The sequence below is a fragment of the Opisthocomus hoazin genome, chromosome 4, assembly GCF_030867145.1.
Source record: "Opisthocomus hoazin isolate bOpiHoa1 chromosome 4, bOpiHoa1.hap1, whole genome shotgun sequence".
Lineage (NCBI taxonomy): Eukaryota > Metazoa > Chordata > Aves > Opisthocomiformes > Opisthocomidae > Opisthocomus > Opisthocomus hoazin.
This window is the reverse complement of record NC_134417.1, coordinates 27,579,001-27,603,198: the sequence shown is the minus strand read 5'-3', so window position 1 is coordinate 27,603,198 and position 24,198 is coordinate 27,579,001. Positions and strand designations below refer to the sequence as shown.

General features: G+C 43.4%; 1 protein-coding gene across 1 annotated transcript in view; it reads left to right on the top strand.

Annotated features, from left to right (window-relative positions):
- RSRC1 (arginine and serine rich coiled-coil 1) overlaps positions 1-24,198 on the top strand; it is a 174,574-nt gene that overhangs the window by 19,554 nt on the left and 130,822 nt on the right. Inside the window, exon 4 of the mRNA XM_075418409.1 lies at positions 17,974-18,144. Coding sequence (XP_075274524.1) covers positions 17,974-18,144 — 171 coding nt within the window. The remainder of the gene's footprint in view (positions 1-17,973; positions 18,145-24,198) is intronic.

Sequence of the window (24,198 nt, the reverse complement as noted above, 5' to 3'; positions counted from 1 at the left end):
CCTTTATATTAACTGTAACTTAAATATTTTGGATGTACTCGTGTAGAATTTTTTTATTTTGAATCTTTGTTTTCTGCAAATCCATAAACGCATACCTCCAAAATACCGTGAAACATATGCTTTCAATATGGAGTTTCCTTATGCATAAACATTATTTTAAAATATTCTTCAGTTGCGGTTTTCATAGGATGATACCAATTCCTAGTAAGGCAAACTGAAAAACTCTCATGGACTTTAAAGAATTATATTATGCTCAGCTTGAATAGCCAATTTCCAGATTTTTGTAGTTCTCCACGGCTGGCTTACATCCTAGAAATGGAGGCAAGGGCGGTAGTATGTTGTTTTTAAATTATGCATATACTGTTAGATATCTATTTTTCTTCTATAGTTTTTGCCTCTTTTGTGGAAACATGTAAAGGTAAGCTAAATTGTAATAGCATTTAAATTAATCTGTGGCATAGCACTGAAAATCTGTTACCAGTCTGTATCAAAAAGATATGCTAAAAGTTTTCCTGTTAAAGCTCTAAGCTTCTTGATTGGAGAATGGGTAAAAGAAAAAAAAAAGTCCTTTTCCTATTTTTCTACTATATAGTCTTCTTGAAGTTCTTCCAAATTAGATTTTAAATGCCAATTAGGAGGTTGAATATACTAAAATAAAAGCAAATACAACCAAAATGGCCTCACCTTATGGCTAGTTAGGCTTTTTCTCTCAAAAGCGGAACCTTTGCTCTGAGCATGGCTTTGAGAAAGATATTCAGCTTAATGAACACATTAATTAGAACCATAACTATTTATAAGATAATTAGACACGAAGCATGGTAAACTGGGCTTTTCCTGCAATTAATGGAGGATTAATTACTGGAGGTAATGAAGTGGATTTTTAAATGCATTAAGGTGAAGTACAGAGATGTGCAAGGCTTTGTGATAGTTGCATAATTATTCCAGGCTGTTTGAGCATAGCTTGTATGAGATCGCTAATAAGCATCATTGCATCATTATGTATGCACTTAAAAAGACTTACCACCAAAATGACTGCCTAATTATTTCTAATTGGCAGGAGTCTGTGTAGTCATTGAGCTGTTTGTAGCCATTTTAAGGTTCATTTAACTATCCTTGGGGCCATGTGATAGATGGAAAAAAGCTTCAACTACACGCTGGCCTTGACTGGCGCCGTTAATCAATTTTGGTGGGCTTCAGTTTGAAATGCATTTGCTCATGCAGAGGTCAAAACCTGAAGCAGTCCAAGCAAAGTTTTGCTTTTTGAAGCCACTTGACTGTATTCATTAGCAATTAGTAAAATAATTGTGTCTGTCGCTATATTTGGATTTCCATATGACTTGGTGTTCTTTCATCGCTGTCCCTTCTTATAGCATATTAGCTTCACTGGAAGCCAAATATTCTTCCGACGGACCCTTTTAGCAACTTCAGTGCAGCGGCATATGTTCCGATAGCCTACCTTTCTTCAGTCATTTGTTAGCTTCAACAGCTCAGTGCATTGCCACGCAGTCGTCTAATTTGCTCCCCATTGATTGCTGAGGGAAAGTTTCTACCCAAGGACAACATTTTAGGGCTTTTAAGGGTCTCTCCGAGGAATTAGTCATTAAGCATTAAGAGAGGAAGCGAGCAGCAGTCGAATCGAATTCTGACGTTTCCCAGAGTTTTGTAGTTAGGGACGTCTATTTCCAAGATGTTGACAGCTACGGATGTTCAAGGACATCTTCTGGCAGAAGAAAGCTGTGTAATAATCACGCTTCTTTAAAAACTCCTTCTTACGTGAACGTTAGTGCACCGGTTCTGTCAATAATTACATTAGAAATGTTGTGAATATCATTTGAAAATGACCTCTGTGAGATGTAGTAACGGGCGCGTAGTTATTTTATCTCGCTGTGTCAGATTTAACGTGACATCCCATTAGGTAAGCGTCTGTGAAAGTTTTCAATGAGCGCGTTGTCCTGGTGAGCGTAATCATAACCATCTGTGGGGTGCTGTCAGCGTACATAAGCCATTCATATAGCTTAAGAAAACACCGGTGAGCAAATTGTAGGCCAATAAAATAAAGGTCAGGTTTGCCATTTTTGCCGCAAAAAATGTGGTTCTAGTAACTTCGTGTTAAACCATCAGTTTAAAAAAGAATTGTTCAGATTATGTTTAAAGTGTAGGATTGATTGAAAATAGTTATTAATTTAAAAAAGGCAAAAAATGTCACTTATTCATTAAATATTAGTTCAAATAACAGATAGGGCGTTAAAGCAAGTGAATTGTGGTAGCATAAACTAAAATAGAAACTAATCCTTAAGGAAAGCTGCAGAATTCTTTGAATTGTTCTTAAACTGTTTTGGTTTTGAGACTTTTATAGTGGTAATCTTTGAGAAGAGATCACTCTTGTAAACAAATATTTGAGGGAAAAGGTATGTGAAATACAAATAGCCTTATTGATGCTCATTAGGAATTTTAGTTTATGAGGTCCCATCAGAGACGTGGTAATGGAAAAGCTGCTCTGTGGATTATCAAAACTGTTCCTAGGAAATACAATTTAGAGCAGAACAACAGTTTTCATCTGCCCTTGAGCTTTCTGATTGGTTGTATTGGAAATTCTGGTGTTAGTCAAAATTGTGGCTACTGATGAGTGTATTTTTCTTTGACGGAATATGGCAGCGCAGCGGCAGTCGGCAAGTACAGCTATCGTGGTAGGTGTAGAACTGCTCACAGGGAGAACTTTAAACATACATTTATCTAATTTGCAGACTTCAACACTGGTGGATTTCTGTTGACTTTGGGGTTTGGAGCGGGCTCCGTCAGCAGCTTTGCTCTGGAGAGTCTCTCCCTGTTCGAATGTCCTCCTCCTCCCTGGAGACGGGAGGGCCCTGCTGCATCCCATGGGGGTTGGCTTGGGAAGGTCAGCGCATGTTCCGCGGGGCTTTGGAAGGTCAGTGCGTGGTCCGTGGGGGTTGACTTTGGAAGGTCAGCACATGTTCCGCGGGACTTTGCGGGCTGTCAGGGACCTTCCCTGTGCTTTGAAGCAGCTTTGGCCAGCCCTTCCCGTTCCTCTGGGCATTTCTCTGTCTCAAAACGGTTGTCTTTTCTAGCATAATGGGAATTTACCCCCCCGTATTGATGCTGTGCTCTTTCTCCCCAGACTGCAAAGCGCTGGGGCACTGGTAAATAGTGTTGTGCCATGTGAAATTCACAGCAAAAGTGGTCTGGATCATTTTTTTTGTCTGTGTGTTGGGGGAAAATATGACTGACCTGTTCTCACTGATGTGTAGTTTATAAATTTGTAGCTCATTTTTGGCTAACAAAATGCAGTTTTTGCTAGGTAGAAGTCATTAATCTTTTGTGAACTCTAATGCACTGTATATTAACAGTTTACGCGAAGATGCTTTATCCTATAACACAAATATGGTGTACCATTAAAGATGGTACTGTTAGGGCAGCTGAGGACTACAAACCAAGAAAATACGTTGAGAAAGGATCTTTTGTCAAGATTTTATAAATCTTTTTTAGCACATTTTAAAATAAAATGCATGTTACAAAAGAATTCAATAAACAACTTGGTTTCATTTCAGGTAGAGCTATTCCCTTTCTCCTGAGAGCTTCCAAAAGAGATCTGGACCTGACTCTCCTGCTAAACCGCAGAAGAGAAAAATTCATATTTTTTCAAGTAAATGGCTAAACAGAAGCAGCAAATGAAAAATACAAAATTTCATTTGTGGAGCGAATTAGGCAGAAGTTAAACCAGGTTGATGCGGGCCAATGTCCCGTCCCTCTTCAGCGATGACCTCTTGGCTGTGTCCTGGCTGGAGACCCCCGACGGCCCAGCGCTCCGGTCGCTTTCCTCAAGGTTGGAGTGGGAGGATGTTAAAGAACGCTTGGTTCGTTCGTTTTTTCCCCTCTGAAAAGGAGTTGCGGATGGCCCTGCGGTGTTATTTCCCACTGCTGCTGCTGGCCCGTTCAGCCCGAGCGATGTGCCGTACGCCGCAGCTGACAGACAAACGGTACGGCAAGCAGACAGACGGCTGTTAGTGCTGCTCCCGCCCTGCATCTTTTGCTGCCTTTGTTTGTATGTGAAAAGATTGGAAAAGTGTCCATTCCTTCAAAATGTGAATGTACTGGAAATTTAGACGGTTTTTTGTTTGTAATGCTACTTTAACTTATTTTCCGGTGGGCAGGCAACCAAAAGCTCCTGGACAGGGCATTGGAAGAGGAAAGAGGAAATATGTGTGAGAAATGGGAAACGTAGGCGAATGTCAAGCAAGCCTTCGATTTAAATTATTATCTGTTTATTCTCCATTAATATTTTCAAGTCAGCTGGTTATTCCATCAAGAACTTTAACTATCAAATCCAAATAGAAGGGTCCCCTGTTAAATTTACTTGTGGCAAGCCCCGTAAATGAAAACAGGATAGACAGCAGGATCACCGTGAGTATGAAGAGTGCAAAGGTGTGTATCGGTGCTGGTGTAGGGCTCAGCACCTGGCTGAGGGGAAAAGCAGCGACCTGTCGCGATAGGGCCCTTCCCGGTGTCGGATTTACAGACAGAGACCAAATCTGCACAGTTACACACCTGACACCGTGGATTGTCCCATCTGCTAGACCCAGGGAGCAAGCGGTTGCTAAAATCAGAGCGTGTCAACAGTTTTGCAGCTGCAGAAGGCACAAGCGCATTAGATTGCAGCTCTAACCTTGAGTCTGAGTCAGTCGAGCGGCTTCGGGGGTTGTTCGGACCCGTTGTTGCTCACCCCACGCCTGGAAGGACCTGCAGAAGTCTGAATGCTGCGGGTCAGGCGGCGGGACAAAGTCAGGTCTCGAGTATTCTGACGGAAGGTTTCCTGAAGACTGTGGGAAGGTATCTGAATGATGGAGTATTCCCATGCTTCAGCTAAATTAAAAAGATCGAATTATCTGAATAATACAGGGAAGTCTTGACCTTATTTCAGAACATAACTTACAGTAAATGACACGATCATGAGATGGGTGCGTCTTGCGAAGCTGCAGCTTGGTAACCAAAGTGATCAAGGTTCTGGTGGGTTGCAACTGTGAAGCACAGTAGATTGTTAGAGATGATATCACCTCATCTGCGGAGTGGGAAGATCTTGATTGCCTGTGGCTGGTCAATGTGCCCTTGTGTTACTTATAAGGGGAAAGCGCCAGACAGGGATCAATTTCTTGGTGTGCTTTCTGCAGAGCTGAGGAGTATTGAAAGTAGAATTTCAGCCCCAAAGACTTGGTAGTTTGATCAGTAGCCGGAAACAATAGGTGTGTGGAAAAAACAGCGTTGGAGAGACATGAAAAATGCAAGAGAGTGACCCAGCCATGTGTCGGCACGCTGAGCCACAGGCAGCTGGCAGGGCCACCGCAGGCGGGGGGACATTGGGGACCGCTGAAGGGGCATTGGGAGGCGGCGGAGGGCTGGCGGGCAAGCTCTCCTTGCTTAGCACGGTGTCAGCTTAACATCCGTTACACCTTTTGGTTCTGAAACCTCATGATGTTCCAGTTGCCTCCCTTCCAGCTTCCCCATAATGGTGTTAATATCTGGGAGCTGTGATGTGGCTGCTGGGGAGGGAGTTGTCGAAGCTTTTGCGGGACACAACAGGCAGTGTTTTATGTTTGGGGTCGGCTTGTTAACTACATAATTTTGGTAATACGCTCAGTGATGGAAATAATACAGTTCGGATTTGAATTCTTGCCTTCAGTTTTCAACATTGAGATGAGCGTAGTACGTAAGAGCCGCTGTTGCAGGCTCCGGGCAGAGCTGGGAAGGCCGGGCAGTGCTGGCCTGTCATTATTTCATGTTTTCACTGTCACTTGGTGAGGTTTTGTTATTTTATGTCTTAAACAAAAAGCAAAGCTTAGAAGAAAATTGCACAGTAAAACTGAGAACCTTTTTTTTTTAAACGAAGGCATAGGTATGTAGCAATCGCCTTTTGATTGATCGCTATTACCTATTTAAATTGGGACTAATATCAAGTGGCTTTGGATCACTGTCATCAATTGATCAGAACAGTCATAATACATTTTGAAGTATAATAATCAAGTAGTTTTGTTGCTTTATGGAGTTTTTTAAATCAATACAGGTTTTATTGTTTCTCTTTTTGGTATGTTTTATTTTACAATATGTCATGTAACAATTGCAGGCTCCATGATGAAAACACTTTAGTGTTGTTGTGGGTTTTTTTTAATATTAAGTGGAATTTTCAGAGTTTCTTCCCTGCTTCCTCCTTTGCAGTTTTTAGTTAGTCGCTAGAGTTGGGGTCTGGGAAAGGCACAACAGGGTTACAGGTGATCACTTCCAGTAGAGTAGATTTTGTGGCCGATAAGCCTGTCGGCTGTGTGTTCTGCATCAGTCTCCAGCAAATCAGCTGTGCTGTATTCATCTGGGAGAATATTAAAAAAAAGAGCATGCTTTCCTCTATCTACTCCGTGTTTGTAATACACAAAATATTAAAGTAAGGTGCATCTAACTTAGAAAATTATCTTTGCATTTATAGAATGTGTGTTGAGAAGTAATAATAAAATATACAAACTGTTTATGTTGTGTCTTCAAAAGATTTTGATAGTAGGACATGATACATTTTGCTTTTTTGTGTGTGTGCTTCAGGAGTTTCTAAAACCCTTTTATGACTTTAATTTTCAGAGACTTGATCCTCTAGTAGAGTTACGGCTATTTTCATTAAATATGTTAATTTTTTTTTAATTTGGGAAAGCAAGGTGGTGTTCTAAAGGTCTCTGTGTATGCTTCACAAACCTAACGTGGTAAAAAGGATAGGTGGGCGACCTCAAACTCCTACATCTCATAAAATTTAAGCCTAAAATGTCTGGTTATCACTGAGTTAAAGAAAAAAATTTTCCATTTTTCTCAATGGTGAGTGCAGAGTAATAGTTTAATTTGTTACCAGTTAGGTAGAAGTACCCAGGCAGCTTTTCATGCCAGTGTTCTTTCCAAAGCGCCGTTTGAGATCTCTGTTCATCGCGTGTATCGAGTCTGCCTCCACAGCTCCCGTCCCTTAAACTCGGTGTCTGTTCCCAAGGTCAAGCACGTGCTGCAATCTTGCCTTTGAGCAGGTTTCTGGGCCTGGCAAATGGTCCTGCGAGTTGCCGTGACCTCGAAGAGTGGGAAATGTTGAGAGGTTTGTTTTCCTGTTGGCTCGGTTATGGATCCGTGGTGCTGCTTGGTGGTTTCAGTGCCTGGTGTGGGCACGGTCGGGGCTGCGGTGCTCCAGGCTGGGTCTGGGGGGCTGTTTGTGGCTTGGGAACAGGCAGTGTCCCGTGGTGTCAGGGGATCTCCAGCGTCTCTTTAGGTAATTTCATTCAGCTGTCTGATATCTGTTTGTAGATGTGAGTATACATAAATGTTACAGCATCTTTAAGCTCAAACCGTGGTTGGGGCCCCGATCTTAGATGTTTTACAGTCGCAAAAAATAAACCAGTGGCCTTGTCGAGGAGAGGCAGAGAGGTGGCTGTTCTGAGCTTCTCGGAGGCACCAGGGAAGTGAAAAATTCAACCTTGAAATCTCTCATTTATGCTCCTTTACAGTTTAACATGAGATCATAGGTATTGTCAAATTTACAACAAATAATTACCTGGAGAGTGATTCCATCTGGAAAATGAAATTGACCTTTTTTCATTGCTGTGGGATACATCCAGATCTTCCTGTCACAGCAGAGTCACTAATGCCTGCCTGTTGTAGAAACAAATAATTTGGTGTATTTATTTAGAGTCCTGAAAGTAAACTGGACCCTTGTTTTTTAAAATAGATTCCAGCTGTATCAAGAATAGAAGAACTGTATGTGTATGTCTAAATCAGTTGCAAAGCCTGATGAATTTACTTGCTAATAGAATATGTTACCTTATTCTTTCCTACACAGTTCATGTTTTCCCATTATTGTTTTTGAAAAGAATATTAAAAAAAAATACAAAACAACTTCCCTGCAGGATTAGACAGTCTAAAAGAACAGCAGTTTCAAACAGCCCATTTCTTCTGGTTGCTTTTTCTTCAGCCGAAGCAGTGGCGGTTCTGGAATTGGGCGAGGAGAGGCAGGAATCCTTCTGGCTGGTGTCTCTGCTCAGCAAACGAACGCCTCGCCCGGAGGCTGAGCAGCTTGGAAACTCTCCGTGAGCAGAAGACGGGCTGGATATTCTCAACTCATACCAGCTTTTTTTGTTTTGTTAACAGATTACTGGAATAATAATTACTTTTTATCAACCTTAATTTGGTTTTATGTGAAAGTTTCTGTACAGTAGGTGTGCATCTGGGCATTACATGTGCTCGTGTTGGCGTGTGTGTGTGTTATATGCCCCTGAAGTCTGGAACTCCCGGACTGCTGGAGCTGCTGTGAGTGAGAAAGGACAGGGACTCGGAGGGTGGCTTTTTTCTGAGTTTATTTAGCAGCCAGGTAGGTGTACTCATTCCTGTTTCTTTATTATTTTATTACCCAAAGGTTATTAGAATGAAATTCTAGCTTTTTCTGTTCCGTTGTGAGATGGCAACATGAATGTGGGGTTGGAAAGAAGACCTGTTTTGAGTCAGTCCCTAACAAAAGAAGGATGCGAGAGAAACTCACTTCATGTGAAAACAGACGTGTTCTTAAATGGACTGTCCTGATCTGAGGTGAAATCTTAGCGACGAGAAGCAGTTCAAAGCCTTCGCACAGACTGACAAGGGAAGTGAATCATGGAATCGTAGAATGGTTTGGGTTGGAAGGGACTTTAAAGATCATCTGGTTCCAACCCCCCTGCCATGAGCAGGGACAACTTCCACTAGACCAGGTTGCTCAGAGCTCCATCCAGCCTGGCCTCGATGGCATGTGTTTCCCCCCGATGAAGATTCTCAGCACCTTTGGACCGCTTGTATCCAGGGCAATGAGTGCCGTCAGCATGAGCTGAAGGAACGAAGCGGGGAGGGAATCCCCTCCTGCCACCGCTCGGGGAGCAGAGCAGTCCCCGGTTCCACAGGCCATTCTCCCTGCCCGCGTCCCAGCCAGCACGCCTCACCACCCTGCCTTCGGCCACCACTGCTCCCACAGCCCTGCCTCTGCAGAAAGCCGCCTGGCGAAAAATTGTGTCGGTTGTTTTCTGTGCCGAATGCAAAGACGATGTGTATCCAATAACACCACGGTTAGTTTATGTACTCCCATACCTATCTGTAACTGCATCTGGCCTTCTCCAGCAGATCACACTTCTGCATGCGAGGAAGTGCTCCTCAAGTGAGCCGCTGGAGGAAGGAAGCAAGGTGTAGGTACGTACGGGTTAGTGCCAATAGCTCTGTTAGGCATTTTGTAAAAGCACATCAACAGAAACAAATGGTTTATCTCCATGCTTGAACAGCAGCTGTTTATGATTTGTATTTCTGGTTTTTAGATAGTAGTTAGTGAAGTCTGTTCTTAGTTTTCCACAAAGGCTTTTGTCGAAGGGCTCCTGCAGCTGGTAGGGTCGTAGTCAGCTTCTCTTCCATCACTCGTTCCTTAGGCGGTGGCTTCTGCCCAGCTCCACAATGGGCACAAACTGAAGCAGAGGAAGCTCCAGCTGAAGATGAGGAAGAACTTCTTCCCTCTGAGGGTGATGGAGCCCTGGCCCAGGCTGCCCAGGGAGGCTGTGGAGTCTCCTTCTCTGGAGATATTCCAGCCCCGCCTGGACGCGGTGCTGTGCAGCCTGCTGTGGGTGACCCTGCTTGGGCAGGGGGTTGGGCTGGGTGACCCACAGAGGGGCCTGCCAACCCCGACCATTCTGTGATTCTGTGAAGCAAGCCTCTGAGCAAAGGGCTACTGACACAGAAGCGCAGTGTGCTTCTGGAGTCAGTTCTTCTTCACCTGTTGATCTGCTGTAGGTTTTCCAGCACCATTGTGGTGGTGTGGGTGTGCTGAGCTGGAGGTATGCCGTTGTCGTCGGCACCGGGTCTAGAGTCTTTCGGCTGCTGTGAGCAGGCTCTTCGTGGGATAGTCGAGGCGTTGTGGCGAAGGCAATGCTTCAGCCTTCTTTGGAAGTGAGAAGAGGTAGACCAGAAGGTTGTACGTAGTCTGGAGAACTAGGCTTGTAACAAACGCACTGCTGGAGAGTAAGCAAACCTTGGAGTGGTGTCTGCTCTATCTGTTCTTCTGTCCAGTTGCATTTGTGTACCGTTCGTACCAAGTTTTCAGCAGCTACTTTTAATTACAGCTCACTGGAATTTTGAGTGTTATTTCCTCAAATGTTTGATTATATAGTTAATATCATTTAAAGGTGGAGAATTGCTTATGCCTGAGCTACATTGGTGCCTGTATCTGGTGAATCCATTTTCTCAGTTCTGTGAACAGGGTTCTTGATTGTCCCGGTTGTTGTTTGTATTTCATCTTGCTTTTCTCTGGCGCTAGGGATGATACTGTTGCTATCTTTATTATCCCGCTATCTGGTCACTTCCCAGCTGTATAAACTGCTGGCTTGAAGCGACCTCCTTTTCCTCTTAGCACCAGTCTCTTTTCAGACCTATATGCTGAACTCGGTTCTGCCGAGTTTCATTTTCACTCACCTTATATTTAACAATAAATAAACAAAGCATATTATCTTACCTATTATCTATATTTAAGTTCCTCAAATGCATGCATTTTAAAATTACAAACTAGTAGTTACCTGAAATGTTTTATAGAGGTAGCCATATTTGCATTAAAAAAAATATATAGTATTAATAATTTCTACACTCTGAACAACTGCTATTGATGCTTGAAATTATTTTACCTCTCCCAAGAACTTGTGCCATATATTATTTTTTTCCTGGTAGTGAAGTTGAGTTAAACAAGAAACTTTCCCTTAATATGCTTTGAAGGAGACCATGTCATTTTGCTGCAATTAGCTGTGCCTTTGCGCCGTGTCTTTATTAGCAATGTGGATATCCAGGTTTGATGCAGTGCAGTTGTGTTTCATTGTTCTTGCCCAGACTTTTGATTTACTGCTGAAGTATTGGACAGGCATGGCTTCGTTGGGGGTTTTTTGTGGCTATTGAGCTAATAATAATCTAATAAGAATTGTATCAGCTGAGAGATGCTTAGAAGAATGCCAGAGAAGAATGCCAGGGAAGAACTTGACATCTCAGGCACTGTCCTTTGAGTGGAGGTTGCTGTTTGCCAACAGAATAGCTTATTTTTTTCAAAAACTCACCTTCACTGAAAGAGTACTTGGTTTCTTCTGTTTGAGCTGTCTTGGTTTTGTGCTCCAGTTCCTCTTTCCATTTAAACAAGTCCCTCTCGGTGACTGTTTTCAGATTGTAGTGTTTTGAAAAGATTAGATTGTACCTAGAAGATACAGTTCGACGCTTTAGTGCATTATAATTGGGGAAATACTAAGCGACACTGACCTCATTTCCTTTAGAACAATGAAAATTTAATAGTTTCACGTTTTATTAGGCTGATATTCCAGATGGAGTGTACATTTAATTAAGTGTAGTTTCCTTTTGGTTATGGTATGTGTATCTGCTTTTTGTCGCAAATTCTTTCTAGTTTTACAGTTTTCCACATGTTTTCTTTCACCATTTATGATTTTTTCAAAGCAGAGCTATAAAGATTTAAATCACTTTAGCATGCAGCAAAACAGTTCCCATTCAAACAATAAACGCCATTTTAAAAAGCCTTTAGATCTTCTGTCACTTCATAAATATAAATGTATAAAAACATTATGCAGTTGTAGTGCCCACCTGCTAATTAAATGCAGATTTCCTCAAACTTGTTTTAAAATCTGCTTATTTGTTTCAACTCTGTCTCTGTTCAGAATACATATGGCCCTTGTGAAACTAATTATGCTTATGGAGCAGCTGTTAAATTTAGTGCAACTAATTTTATCCAATATTTTACATTTTAATTGATTACCTGTGAAGAAATTAGCAAATTAACACTTATTGTGCAGTAACTGAATGGGCTTTTATGGATACTTTCAATTTTTACAAGGGGACTAAGTGTTGATGGAATAAAGACATTTCTTCGGATTTCAGGTAGGAAAGTTATTGGCGAGCCTTGATTATCTGGTGGGAGAATTTGGGGAGACTGAGTGGTGCCAAGCATCTGTGTGTTCTGCAACTTAGGCATGAAAAGCAGATTGGAAAGTAAGAGCTTTTAGCTTTTCACAGAATTTTGGTAACATATGGGCTTATCTGGATCTAAGAACGCTTTGAAGATCTTTGAACTTGACTAAATGACTTCACCTTTGGCATGGTGGGTGGGTGCTGTGTGCGCGCTGGGTTGGGGGAAAGGCGTGCGTGTGCTGGCAGTCTACTCCCTGACTTCGTTTTTTTTTTTTATTTTCTCCAGTAGTTCCATAATTTGAACACTTTGGGACTTGCTTTAGTGGGAATAATTGGTCTTGGGTTTATTTTTCAACAGTAGTAAAATGGAAAAATCTTTGTTCTCTGCTTTATCGGTGGACTTTTGTGCTTGTTTGCTGATGAATTCTTGGCACAGACGACTCCTTTTAGGTCCATTTCGTGAAGTTATGCATTTATTTCCTGTTCTGTATATATCGCAAGATATTGGAGTAGTAATTCATGGTAACGCACCGGTGAATTCGTTCATGCTACAAATGGAAACGTACCGCAGCTTGTTAGACATGGAGTAGCAAATTTGGTGTGCTTAGTTTTCACTTTGTGAAATTACCTTCCGCTGCCAAGAGCCTGTTGCGCGTCTTGGGTTCCATACAGGCCTCATGGGAGTTTGCAGAAAGTGTCCTTAAAACGAAGAGTTTAGGATTTTGGGCTTACAGGTGGAGAGAAACAGACAGGTATCTTATTAAAATGGTCACGTAGCATAAAATGAGCTTCTGTGGCACTGAGCGCAGCTCTGCAGTGAGCCGAAGCCCGGCAGCATGATGGCTCTGAGGTTAGCCCTGGCGCGTCGGCTCTGCCCCGGGGACCCAGCCCGTGCTGCCGGGGTTTGACACTGCTGAAGGCATTTCGGGCAGTGGGAAGCGTCCATTTTCTTGCTTAATTTTTTTAATTGCCTGCAGCCTTGGTGTACTAGAGAGAGGTCGGTAGCCTTACCTGAGGTTTCAAAGCGTGGGCTCAATTTCTGAGATTTCATTGTTCAAATTCTGCAGTTGCCACAGAAAAGTGGACATTAGAGATTGAATGATACCCCTTTCTTTAAAAGGAAGAGAAAGAGGGGTTAGAAACAGCATAGAAATTAAGTGGGGAAAGCTGTTTGGATTGCCAAGTGAAAGACTTGAAGCTTACAACACTCCAGAGTGGCTTTTAGGTCTTAATTTTGTCCTGATGTCTGCAGGGTGGGATCTGTGCATGCAGTCACTGCTTGTTATCACGGGGTTTCGGACAAGACCAAGCTAAATGGGGAATCACGGCGTCTGCACTGAGGAGTCCTCTTGACACCTGGCTCCTTGAAGCTTGTGTTTGCTGTTGCACAATTACTCTTGAACTGTATTAACAAGTGGGTTTAATTAGCCTGGGTTGTAAGAGAGGTTGGAGCTGCTCTCGGAGCTGGAGGAAATGACCCCAGTGTTTGAGGCTGGGAGCCATAGAACAGTTGGGATGCGAGAGGGAAGATTTAAGTGGCAGTTGGTTTTGGGAGTACTTACCAATCAGTAAATCCCAGGAAGAGTAGTAACTAACATTGCCTGTGTACAAACGCAGCACGTCCTTTTGCTTACTCTCTGGGAAACTGCTTTTCTTTCTTTGTGTCTTTTTAAATGTTTCTGTATCATTTCTTTGCTTTCTGAATACATATTTTTGGCTTTCAGTATAAGGTGTTGCATACCTTGCGCTTCCTTCTTGCTGTGAATCTAATCTCTTTAGCTTCATTTATTTTAAGTTTTTCTTTATTGAATCAATAATATCTTGTTTTTGTTCTCATGTTTAAAATACTTGACTTTCCCCCTCCTGTTTAAGATTACATCTCATGCCTTTTTTAAAAGATAAAGTGAGTCTCTCCTGTGCTTGTTCTTCTGGTCAGTCCCTTCCTTAAGCTTTTCAGTCTGGGGAGAGAGAAGCCTTAGCTCATATTTTGTGTTTGATGAATACGGGGAAAACCTGTTTGCAGGCAAAAACCATTGCCTTTTGATTTTCCAAAGCGTTGTGCAGCTCCCGCTTGTCCCTGCGAGACGTGCGCTGCCGAGTCGCTGGGCAGGTCGGTGCCTGGCCGTGGTCGTGGCCGAGAGAGGTGCAGTTTCAGGCGTTCTGGAGGTGACGCCGCGTTCGCTCCGTGTGTCAGTACGGTTGTGGCTTTTGCTTCAGTCATCGCTGATCATCATTTCCTGCGGCACTGCACAGAAACTGGGAGCTCTCTTTAGAGTGTGCTTACTGGCAGAGATGAAGAAGATGGTGGTCTTACCTGCTCCACCTCAGCAGCCCTTGTCTGGCTTCCTGGCAATTCCGGTTGGGTTTTAGAAGTATTACTGGCAGAACTTAGCATGTAAGATGAAATGGTTCTAGAGAATTAGACTGCAAAGTTGGTTATTTTTGCCATCTTCTGTCTGTTGTCTTGAAGTATTTGGTCTCTGTGCTTCCGCTGTTCCATCAGTGTGTGGTAAAACTACATAATGCATCTTCACTCATAATCTTAAGCGGTTACTTAGATAGTTAAGCAAATATTTTCTAAAATTTTCATGGTCTTTACTTGTGTGAGAAGTCCCTAAGATATTTTTTTAATTTTTCCCAGACTAGCGGAAGACTTAAACAAGAGCTGAGATTCAGCCTGAGTTTGTTAATAAAACTATGTGTTGTGGTTGTCTGGTGGTTTTTCTGCTAGTCCGCTGTTACTATGACCGTGGATGGATTGTGAAGGAGAAAAGTTAACACAAGATGAGCTTTTTCAAAAAGAAACAGTGCTGTACAACAGGAGAAGCACAGTGGTTAGCCCACTTTAAAAATGATTAACGGAATCTAAGTCTCACTAGCATCTGGGAATTGAAGGGAGCATTAACGTCAGACCCTTTTGTGTTTTGTTTTTTTTTATTTTATTTTTTTTTCTTTTCCTCAGTTTTCCTTATTTACATCACCCTTACTCATGTCTGGGGTCAGCACAACTTTTTGTATTTTTGGAGTTGTGTTGCTTTATCTGTGCTTTATAAATCCTGCTTATAATCAGTGCAAGTCAATGCAAGGACCTTAGCAGGCAGAGTTTTAGCTGGGACGGCTGTAGCTCTGCAGCGTTAAGGAAAAATAATGACGCATGAAATATTTGCAAAAGAACTTTGTACAACGAGGAAGACTCATCTCTGGAGGAGATTGGGGGTGGCTGGCGTCTGCCTGGTGCTACCTCCAGAGGCGGTGTTAGGCTGTGCATGTCCTCAGCATTCCTGTCCTGGACCGAGCAAAGAAACCCTGCGTGCGTCTTAGCTACCGGAGCGCGATGCGCAGGAGAGACTCTGCAAGTGGATTCGGGTGCAGCAGAATGCGCTAGATCCACTTTGCAACTGTTTTATTTTTGTTCCTGCGCTGTCCCCTCTGTAGATCCCCTAAAACAGGGCGTCGCGGTCGCTTTGGGGGAGGCTGGGGCTCTGCAGCCGCGGGGGCAGCTGGGCTTGACACCTGAACTGCCCTGCAGACCCTGCCATGGGTGCTCACTTCTGATCTGAGCTAACAAGTCCGACCGAGCTGGAGTCGTCTCTGCGTGAAGCCAATTCTGGACTGTCTGCATCTGTGCTCTGGGCTGGTCTACAGCCCGGGTCGGCTGCTCTCGTAATTGAAGGATTGACTGAAGTCCTGTGTCCCGCAGAGATGGCTTCTGCAGAGTAGAACTTCACGTTTTTGTTAAGATCTTCACTGCAATATCCTGTGGATAGTCATCTGCCTGCCTCACCTGCGTGACGGGGACAGGGAACACAGGCTTTATCTGCTGTTCGCTGGAACTGTCAAACCCCAAGGGCAGACAGTGATTAGGGATTGCTCTGGGTGCGAAAGATTGCAGATGAAAGAAGGGTGACAGCATCTGTAGAGACAATGCTTATCAATTTGTCGATGCTGTTATAAGTACATTATTGCAAATTTGATGCAACCAGTCTACTTCTAATTTTTAAGAGCTGTTTTTCTGTACAGAAATGATACCTGCCATTCATTCTGCTTAGACCTGTGACTGAGCAGAAATCTCACATTTGAGCATCCAGCTGATCTGAACTGAATTTGCTGTTATTTTGCACCTGTCAAAGGTAGATGTCAAGTCAAGTTCAGATTTGAGCTGAGGAAGTAAGCTCTCTAGCAATAAACAGCTTGGATTCCTCAGTTCTTTCTGTTTGAAGGACTATACCCTTGAGTAAGGAGAGGCCTTGCATCACATGAAGGTGATTTGTGTTGCCACAGGGCTGTTTGGTTGGTTGGTTTGCATTTTCTACTGTTTCTGACTTTGCACCTTGCCTGCAGAGTGGTCAGAAATCATGGTTGCTTTTGAATAGTGAATGTCTGTAGGGCAGTGGTCTGTAAATCTGTGCCCACCTCACCGTGGTGCTGGTAGAACCAGTGTCTTTGTGCCGAATGAAAAATAGCTCTAATACCCAGAATACACTTTTGGGTCAAAATTTCCTCTACCTGAGGACTAAAGAATGGATTGATGCTTTTTAATTTGTGGTGACATAATAAAAACCCATTTTGAGACGGCAAATGTCCTGCCGTTCACAACCCACCAGTTCGGTGGTAACGTGATCTGTGGCTTGGTGCCGACAGCGCGACCGAGAATGGGAGCTGTGGTGTTGCGAGGGGTGCCGGCTGCCGAAGGAACCCCAAAGCTGGGGTGCTGACCCCTAGAGCTAGGCTGAAAGGCAGGAACAGGTATGTTAGCCCCAGGATGCTGGACAGATTCCAGGCTCAGTAACAAGATGCTTCCCAGAAGTAATTTATATCTTCATCTGGATGTAGTATTTTCTTTTGCGTATTCTGCTGCTGAGTTTTATTAAGCAGTTTTTGCCTTTTAAATGGAGTGATCGTTTCGATGCAATTTTGCTTTTAAAGGCCTTTGGAGTTTTGCATTTCAAGAGGTGCTAAATAATTTTTTATACTGTTTTAAAAAATGCCCTTTCTCCCCTCAGCCCTCGCAGTACTTAAGGAAACTTTTCAGTCAGGTGCCATCGGAACATCTGTGAAGACGTACGTTGTGGTAGAAACTAACGCAAACTTGAACTGCTGTTTTCCTAAATATTCACTGTCTAGAGCTACGCATGTACAAGAGAAAAGATGTATTGATCCATGATGAACTGTAAATTAAAATTTAGCAAATAATCTAAAAGAATTTCAGGAATAATTAAAAGTTTTTTTTGGATACGTGTAGAAACAGTCGTATTGTAATACTTCTGCATCTTTTTTCATTCAAGTGTGTCAGTGACAACATCCGTTTATTCCTGAGGAGTGGGTAAGGTGATTGAGAGCCATGGGTCCTATAGCCACACAGGAGAGTGTGACCGCGCACCGAGCTGGGTGCGGCTTCTCACGTTGCTGGGCCTGTTGGGTTGGCCTGGGTATAGCGGTGCTGCAAAGAGTCTCTCAAACCTGAATTTGGTGTTAAGAAGCTGTGTGCAAGTGTCAGCTCTGCCAGCTAAAGCTAGGGCTTTGGACACATCACCTCTGGGTTTTGTGGAACGTCGTTATTAGTAGTAATGTATTTAATATGTAAATATATGTAAATACAAGCACTTGGTAGCAGCTGTACATTCTTTCATTATTTGCCAGGCTAAATTGATCAGAACTTAAGAATTTAAAGTTTAATGTTCAAGAAAAATTTTCTTTCCTTTCCTTCTCCGATAGCTCCAGAGATTGCTTTGGTAATACCAGTTTACTTTGTTAACGGGTGAATACTGCATAGTGTGGTTTAATTGGTTTTGCATTCTTTCTTCAGAGCAGAAGCAATGCTTTCTGTTTTGCTTTTCCTGTGATGAGTTGGCTGGTTTTTATTTAAAAGTGTTAAATTACTAAGTGATTTGAAAATGTGTTTAAAATGGTTAGACTATATAACGAAATCTAACATACAGTGACAGTGAAAATGAATGACTGCTAAATTTTAATACTATGGATTTTGTGTAGATCACGATCAAGACCTCGTCAACGTTCTTGTAGTCGAAGTAGTGAAAGATCCAGTCATAGGAGAACTCATAGCGGGTCTCGTGAAAGAGAGCGGCGTAAAGGCAGAGAGAAAGAGAAAATAAAAGAGAAGGGCAAAGGAAAAGAAAAGGAGATATATGGCGCGAAGCTGGGGTAAGTGGAATGACCAATGATATAACTGTGATAAAAACAGGGAAAAACTTAGTGTCATTTTACTTTTTTGTGATCAATTTGCTTACAGTACATGGTATTTTCTATAAACTAAGTGGAAATTATTTAAAATCTTTGAACAGTGTGATTCTTAGTATTTTAAAATTCTGGAATGTGACAACATTTCAAACTAAACGATGGTTTAATTTACAATTCTTTTTTCCCCTTGATTTGCAAGTATGCTAAATAGCTTTCTTCAATTGATTAGTATAAATATTTTCCCAAGACGTAATAATGACAATTGAAGGAAAAGAATGAGGAGTATTGGAAAGTACGAAGGCTGTTTCCTGGGAAAAGGTGGCTTTCGCTGTGCACACCCCCATCCCCAACATTGTCGGGAGTTGGTGGGCTTCGTTTGAGGCTCAGAGTACGGTTTCAGCAGAAGCACTCGCAATGGGTGACTGATGGACGGCCTTTCAAGCCTGCTGTTGACCTCGTTTCTGCTTGAAATGACTTGGGTTGTGGATCTCATTTTTACACATTTCCGAAAAGGCAATTTATGTAATTAACCTCTGCTTTGTACATCTTGATCTCTTGTGACCTGTACTGTGGCGTTGATCTTTTCCTGTTTATGTGACAGGTTTCAAAAAGGAAGACACTGGTGTGTCAATTCACGAGTTTCCCTTTGGTGGGTTGCTCCGGAAACGCTGAACGGGAGTTTCTCAGGTGGCATCCTCCACCGGGTCGTGGTGGCTTCTCGCGGTTACCTCCCGGCTCTTACAGCTTGGTGCTGATAGTTACTCAGTCTCTCGGATAGCGTTACCTACTTGTCCGTGGTTATAGCATTGATTATGGAAGTATTCAGGATTAGCTCTTTGCATGTTTTTTGTATTTTGATACTTCTAGAAGACTTGAGGAGAAACCTGTGTGTTCCAGCCAATTTTTTTTCTTTTATATGTTGACCTAGAAAAGTAGAGAAAGTATCCATACTGAGCACAGAACATTTGGTGTGCGAGAGGTTTTCTGGGCTTCGTGTAGAAGCACGTCTTAAATCATGCTGGAGAGTATAGTAGTGCTCTGTTAGCATACTGCCAGGCTTTACGTCCTTTTGTCACAAGGATCGATAGGAGATAGCTGTAGCAAGAACACAGAAGTGCCCAGAAATTTTTGGAAGCAAGCAATTTACCTTTACATTTCGATAACTTCTAAAATTGCTTATGCTAAATTTGAAAACAAAATGCCCTGTTTGGGCTGTTTCCAAGGTAGTTAGGACCAAGAGTACAAACTAGCAATAGAAACATTTCATGATGTCGGAGCTCGGGTACTGGCTGGTGGGCTTTGGCCAGGGACTGCTTACGTGGAGCATTATTAGCCTACAAAATGAAACGTACCTAGGATGATGCTGATACAATCTGGGCTTCATAAACTCTTCTGAGGGGGGGACGACATGTTTTTCAGTTTAATCAAATAGTGATCAAAGTATATCTGTAGAGAGGGTATGGCTCTGAGAAGCTTTTCCCCTTGACAGTGATTTGTCGTTCTGAAGATTGAGGCTGTGTCAGCATCCCATCGTTGTTTGTTAAAGGCTTTACGAAGCAACGTATTTGAATGCACCAAGAAGACAGAGCTCTTTAATTGCAAACAGTGATTGCATCACTGCACAGTTAAGTGTCTGTGGAATATTTGGTTATGGAGCCCAGTAAGAGTAGTTGGGAACCTGCAGATTTCCTTCCTAATGCTGCGTGTGCGTAGGAACACAGAGGGTTAGTGTCGTTTGCCTTGTGTGGCCTCCAGGAAATGAGGCCAAGAAAGATGTTTTATGGTTGTGTTTTTGATGAGGCTTCCTCGAGCCTCCCAAGCTCTCAGCTTGCTTCCACTGTATCTTCTGTTTATGTATTAGTTTTCTTCTCGGGTGAAGTGTATGGGAAAGAAAAGACGTCGCTGGCCAAGGAAGCTCACCTGTCCATGGGTTAGAGTTGTATAGGAAGGAGAGTGGTACAGCACAAACTGAGAGAACATTCTGCCTGTGTAAGTCCAGTGGCTTCTGGCCTTCTGTCTTTGTTTCCTGCAGCAGCAGAGAGGTTCCATGGATTGTTTGTTCTGTCTTGGTGCCCATTTCTGAGGAAGGCACCAAGATAGAATTTTTTGTTTTACAGTAACTGTAAGGCCTTTTTTCGTTGGATGTGGTCAGCAGAAGGTAGCAAGTCAGCCCTAGTGGGGCCCCATCTGCAGTACAGTGTCCAGTTCTGGGCTCCCCAGTTTAAGAAACATGAGGAGCTACTGGAGGGAGTCCAGTGCAGGGCTACGAGGATGATGAGACTGGAGCATCTCTCCTACGAGGAAGGGCTGAGGGAGCTGGGCTTGTTCAGCCTGGAGAAGAGAAGGCTGAGAGGGGACCTTAGAAATGCCTCTAAATATCTGCAGGGTGGGTGTCAGGAGGACAGGGCCAGACTCTTTCCAGTGGTGCCCAGCAACAGGACAAGGGGCAACGGGCACAAACTGAAGCAGAGGAAGTTCCAGCTGAAGATGAGGAAGAACTTCTTCCCTCTGAGGGTGACGGAGCCCTGGCCCAGGCTGCCCAGGGAGGCTGTGGAGTCTCCTTCTCTGGAGATATTCCAGCCCCGCCTGGACGCGGTGCTGTGCAGCCTGCTGTGGGTGACCCTGCTTGGGCAGGGGGTTGGGCTGGGTGACCCACAGAGGTCCCTGCCAACCCTGACCATGGTGTGATTCTGTGATTTGCTGATTTTTTTTTTTTGAGGGTGTATGTTGTAATTTAGGATTTCTGTCTTGTAGTAGTGTCAGATGTCCTTTTGTGGGTACGGTTAGAATTATAACTCTTGTAGCTTGCCTCTGCAGCGGAGTGCCTTGGTAGGTTCTGCGACTGATGCCGGTCCGCTGCAGCACAGCAGCTCGCTGCCCTGGCTGGAGCTTCACCGCTCACCCGCGTCACTTCTTGCTGGAGTAGACCAGAAGCGCTGAAGCGACTGGCGCCGGCGGCTGTTGTCATCGCAGAGACAGTAGACAGGGATAGGTGATGCCTACTCCAAATGTGTGGCACTTGGCTTATTTTAAGTTGGATCCAATTTGGAGAGGAAAAAAAAGATCAAGTATTTTATTTTTCCTCCTGGCGTATTCTGCATCTAACGCAAGGATGGTGCTTGTTTGGCAGCTTGCCGTTCACTTTTTCTTTTCTCTGAGGTGTGAGGAAGAAAGTCTAAATGGACGCAAAAACTGATGGTCAGGAGTACGTTTGGGTGTGAAATACTTAGAGCAGTCTGGTGTAGATGACTCTCCGAGTGTCTAGATCAGCACTGACAGTAACATTGTTCTACAGGGCCTTTCCAGAAACTCCAGCAGCAGGGGATCCGGAGAGGAAAAACAGTCCTCTGGCCTCTGCGCTGGGAACGGATCCTTACAGGTACTCCAAGACGCAGCAAGGGCCAGATCTAGTTTTCAGTTTAAATTCGTCCACATTTGGAATGTGTTTATTGAAAATAGCTACTTTGAAGCTATAATGAAGATCATCCTAAAGCCAGATTGTGAGAAGACGGATTAGCAGGTGCTGGTTGTATTTGGGACTTGACTGTTCCTCTAAAGTGGAGAATCAGAATTCGGTTTTTGCACTTGGTAAGGAGCAAATGGGTTTGTTTGTTTGTGGCTCATATAAACTCTAATGATAATTTATATTTTCTGCACTTGGCTTGCGTATGTTTGCAGATGTGAGGGGGAAAGGCTGGTGTTTGAGTTCTAAATTGGGGCAACATGAGGTTCTTTCAAGGTAGATCATGTCTTCACAGTAAACACGTCAAGAGAGATTTCAAGAGTGAAAAATTCTGCTGTATAATCCAGTCATCGTCCTTTGGCATTCTCCATTTCAGTGAAGATGCTTTGAGGTTCAGCAGTGAGCTGCTTGGCTGCTGGAGAAGCCTCAGCTGTGCTGGGGAGACAGGCTCTGCTACAGGGACAGCAAAGCAGTGGGGCTTGGCTGCTCTGACAGGCTGAGATGCTTGAAGGGGGGTCCTGTTTGTTCAGCTGCTGTGGAGGGAGATTGTGGCAACAGCTGCTTTGAATCTGGGCTGGGAAGCTCGTTTGCAGCGTCTGACAGTACTTGGTGAAAAAACCTGGCGTTAGGAGCAGTCTGCCAAGCTTTGAAATAGTTTTGTCCTCAATTAAAAGCTCGGAAAGCGTCCCAGCACCACGCCCTAAATATTCATACCCAAAAAAGGCATCCATCTTTCGGATTATCAGGATTATTTCATTTCCAGGGAAGACTCATTGCAAAATAAAGCTGATGACAAGCAGGTAGCCAGAAATGTTCGGAACTAGTTCATATTCAGCTGCTGCAGCGCTACTGATTTTCCTTCCGTTTTGCAAGTAATCCAACTAACCGGTTTGCTTTTGCTGCTCCTGGTCTTGTAGTGGTTATTCGAACTGTGTTCCCCCCCTTTTTTTTTTTTATTGTTTTGTATCTCTGTGGCAGTGCATGGGAGAACGAGCTTTATTGCCTGGATGGATATTAAAAAAAAAAAAAATTAATAAATGGTATGGCTTTTTCTGAATAACTGTTGCCAGCATTTCCAATGTAAAGGCACTTGCTCGGCCTTGCAGCCTGTTCTGTTCAGCCAGCCTCCCAGGCCAGGTTCCAAGTCGTATTTCTCCGTTTGTAATAACAATATTATTCTCTGGTTACGACCTGTGGCTGCGGTGGTGATGTGCGCGTGATTGCCTTGGGCCGGTGTTCCAGACCAGAACTCTGCCAGCGCTCCTGCTTCGCCGTTAGCACACACGAGGTTGGCGTTCCTGCCCTCGTCAAAGCTCGACTCACAAGTGCTGCATCGAGGTGTTACCGCAGCTTTGCAGTTTTTACGGAGCACACCGTATCTACTGAGACGTTAGGAAGTGTTAGAAAGAAAGTGGAACTGATAAAAGAAGGACTGATCCACATGTTGTGATGCATGCAAAACTTCACAACGCGTAGTCGACATCTGGTGTCTGGTTCTTACCAAGAAGTTTTAGTCCAGTGATTTTCTTTTATTAGATTTTTGTTTATTTGAAAAAAGCAAAACTTCAGTGTTTTTTGTTCCACCAAAGCAGTTTATCGGGTTCTGCATCTGGGCGTTCCATTTCCTGGTTTTCTTCTCTTGGTTTCATGTTTTTCCCTGACAAAAATGAATCTTCTGCAAGAGGATGGACACCGGGCTGAACCAGAACCATGGGTAGCATTGATCAGGACAGGGAAGAGCCTTGTCTCTGCATCAGAGCAACGGGACAGCTTGGGTTTGATTTCCAACGGCTTATCAAGAGGGGAGTTGCAGTTCTTAGAGTAGGTCTTGGCTGTGTGGTTTTGACTGGTTATGGGGAAATTGGTGATAGTCGTCCTGGAGTATAAGGATATACTTTGTCCTATCAATCTGACTTTAACAAAAAAGAAAAAAAATAAAAATCTTCTTGGTGGTTTGGTGAAGCTGAATTGCACTGCTTTTTAGAGAGAAACATATGCTTAAAAAGAAGATTTGAAGTAGTGGCAGTGGGTTTTTTGTTACAGAATCCTTTCTTCCTATTGAAAAAGATTCTGTCCCAGCAGAACTGGAAAACAAGGTGCTAGATACGGGCTAGGTTATTGATCAAACGCTAATCTGTTGAAAGTACTGTAGTTACTGAAGCCAAATTAGAGGAAAGCAGACCAGCTTGCTCCTGTTACAGGAGTGTGCGTGTTACTTGAGCTCTGTGTGAAGGCTGTGGTAGGAAGAGATTCAAGCTTCAGGTCCTTCTGATCCTCTCTGGGGAGGTCTCCAGGTGCCTTGGGTTCAGGTACCATTGCCCCCCCTCCCAAAATGAAACAATCCCAGCATCCTTTTTCTGACATGCCAGTGTGATGTGTATGTATGGTTTTTATTCTGGCATCACCTGAGAATCATAGAATCATGAAGGCTGGAAAAGACCTCTAAGATCATCAAGTCCAACCCTCAACCATCACCTGAGAATCATAGAATCATCAAGGCTGGAAAAGACCTCTAAGATCATCAAGTCCAACAATCAACCATCACCTGAGAATCA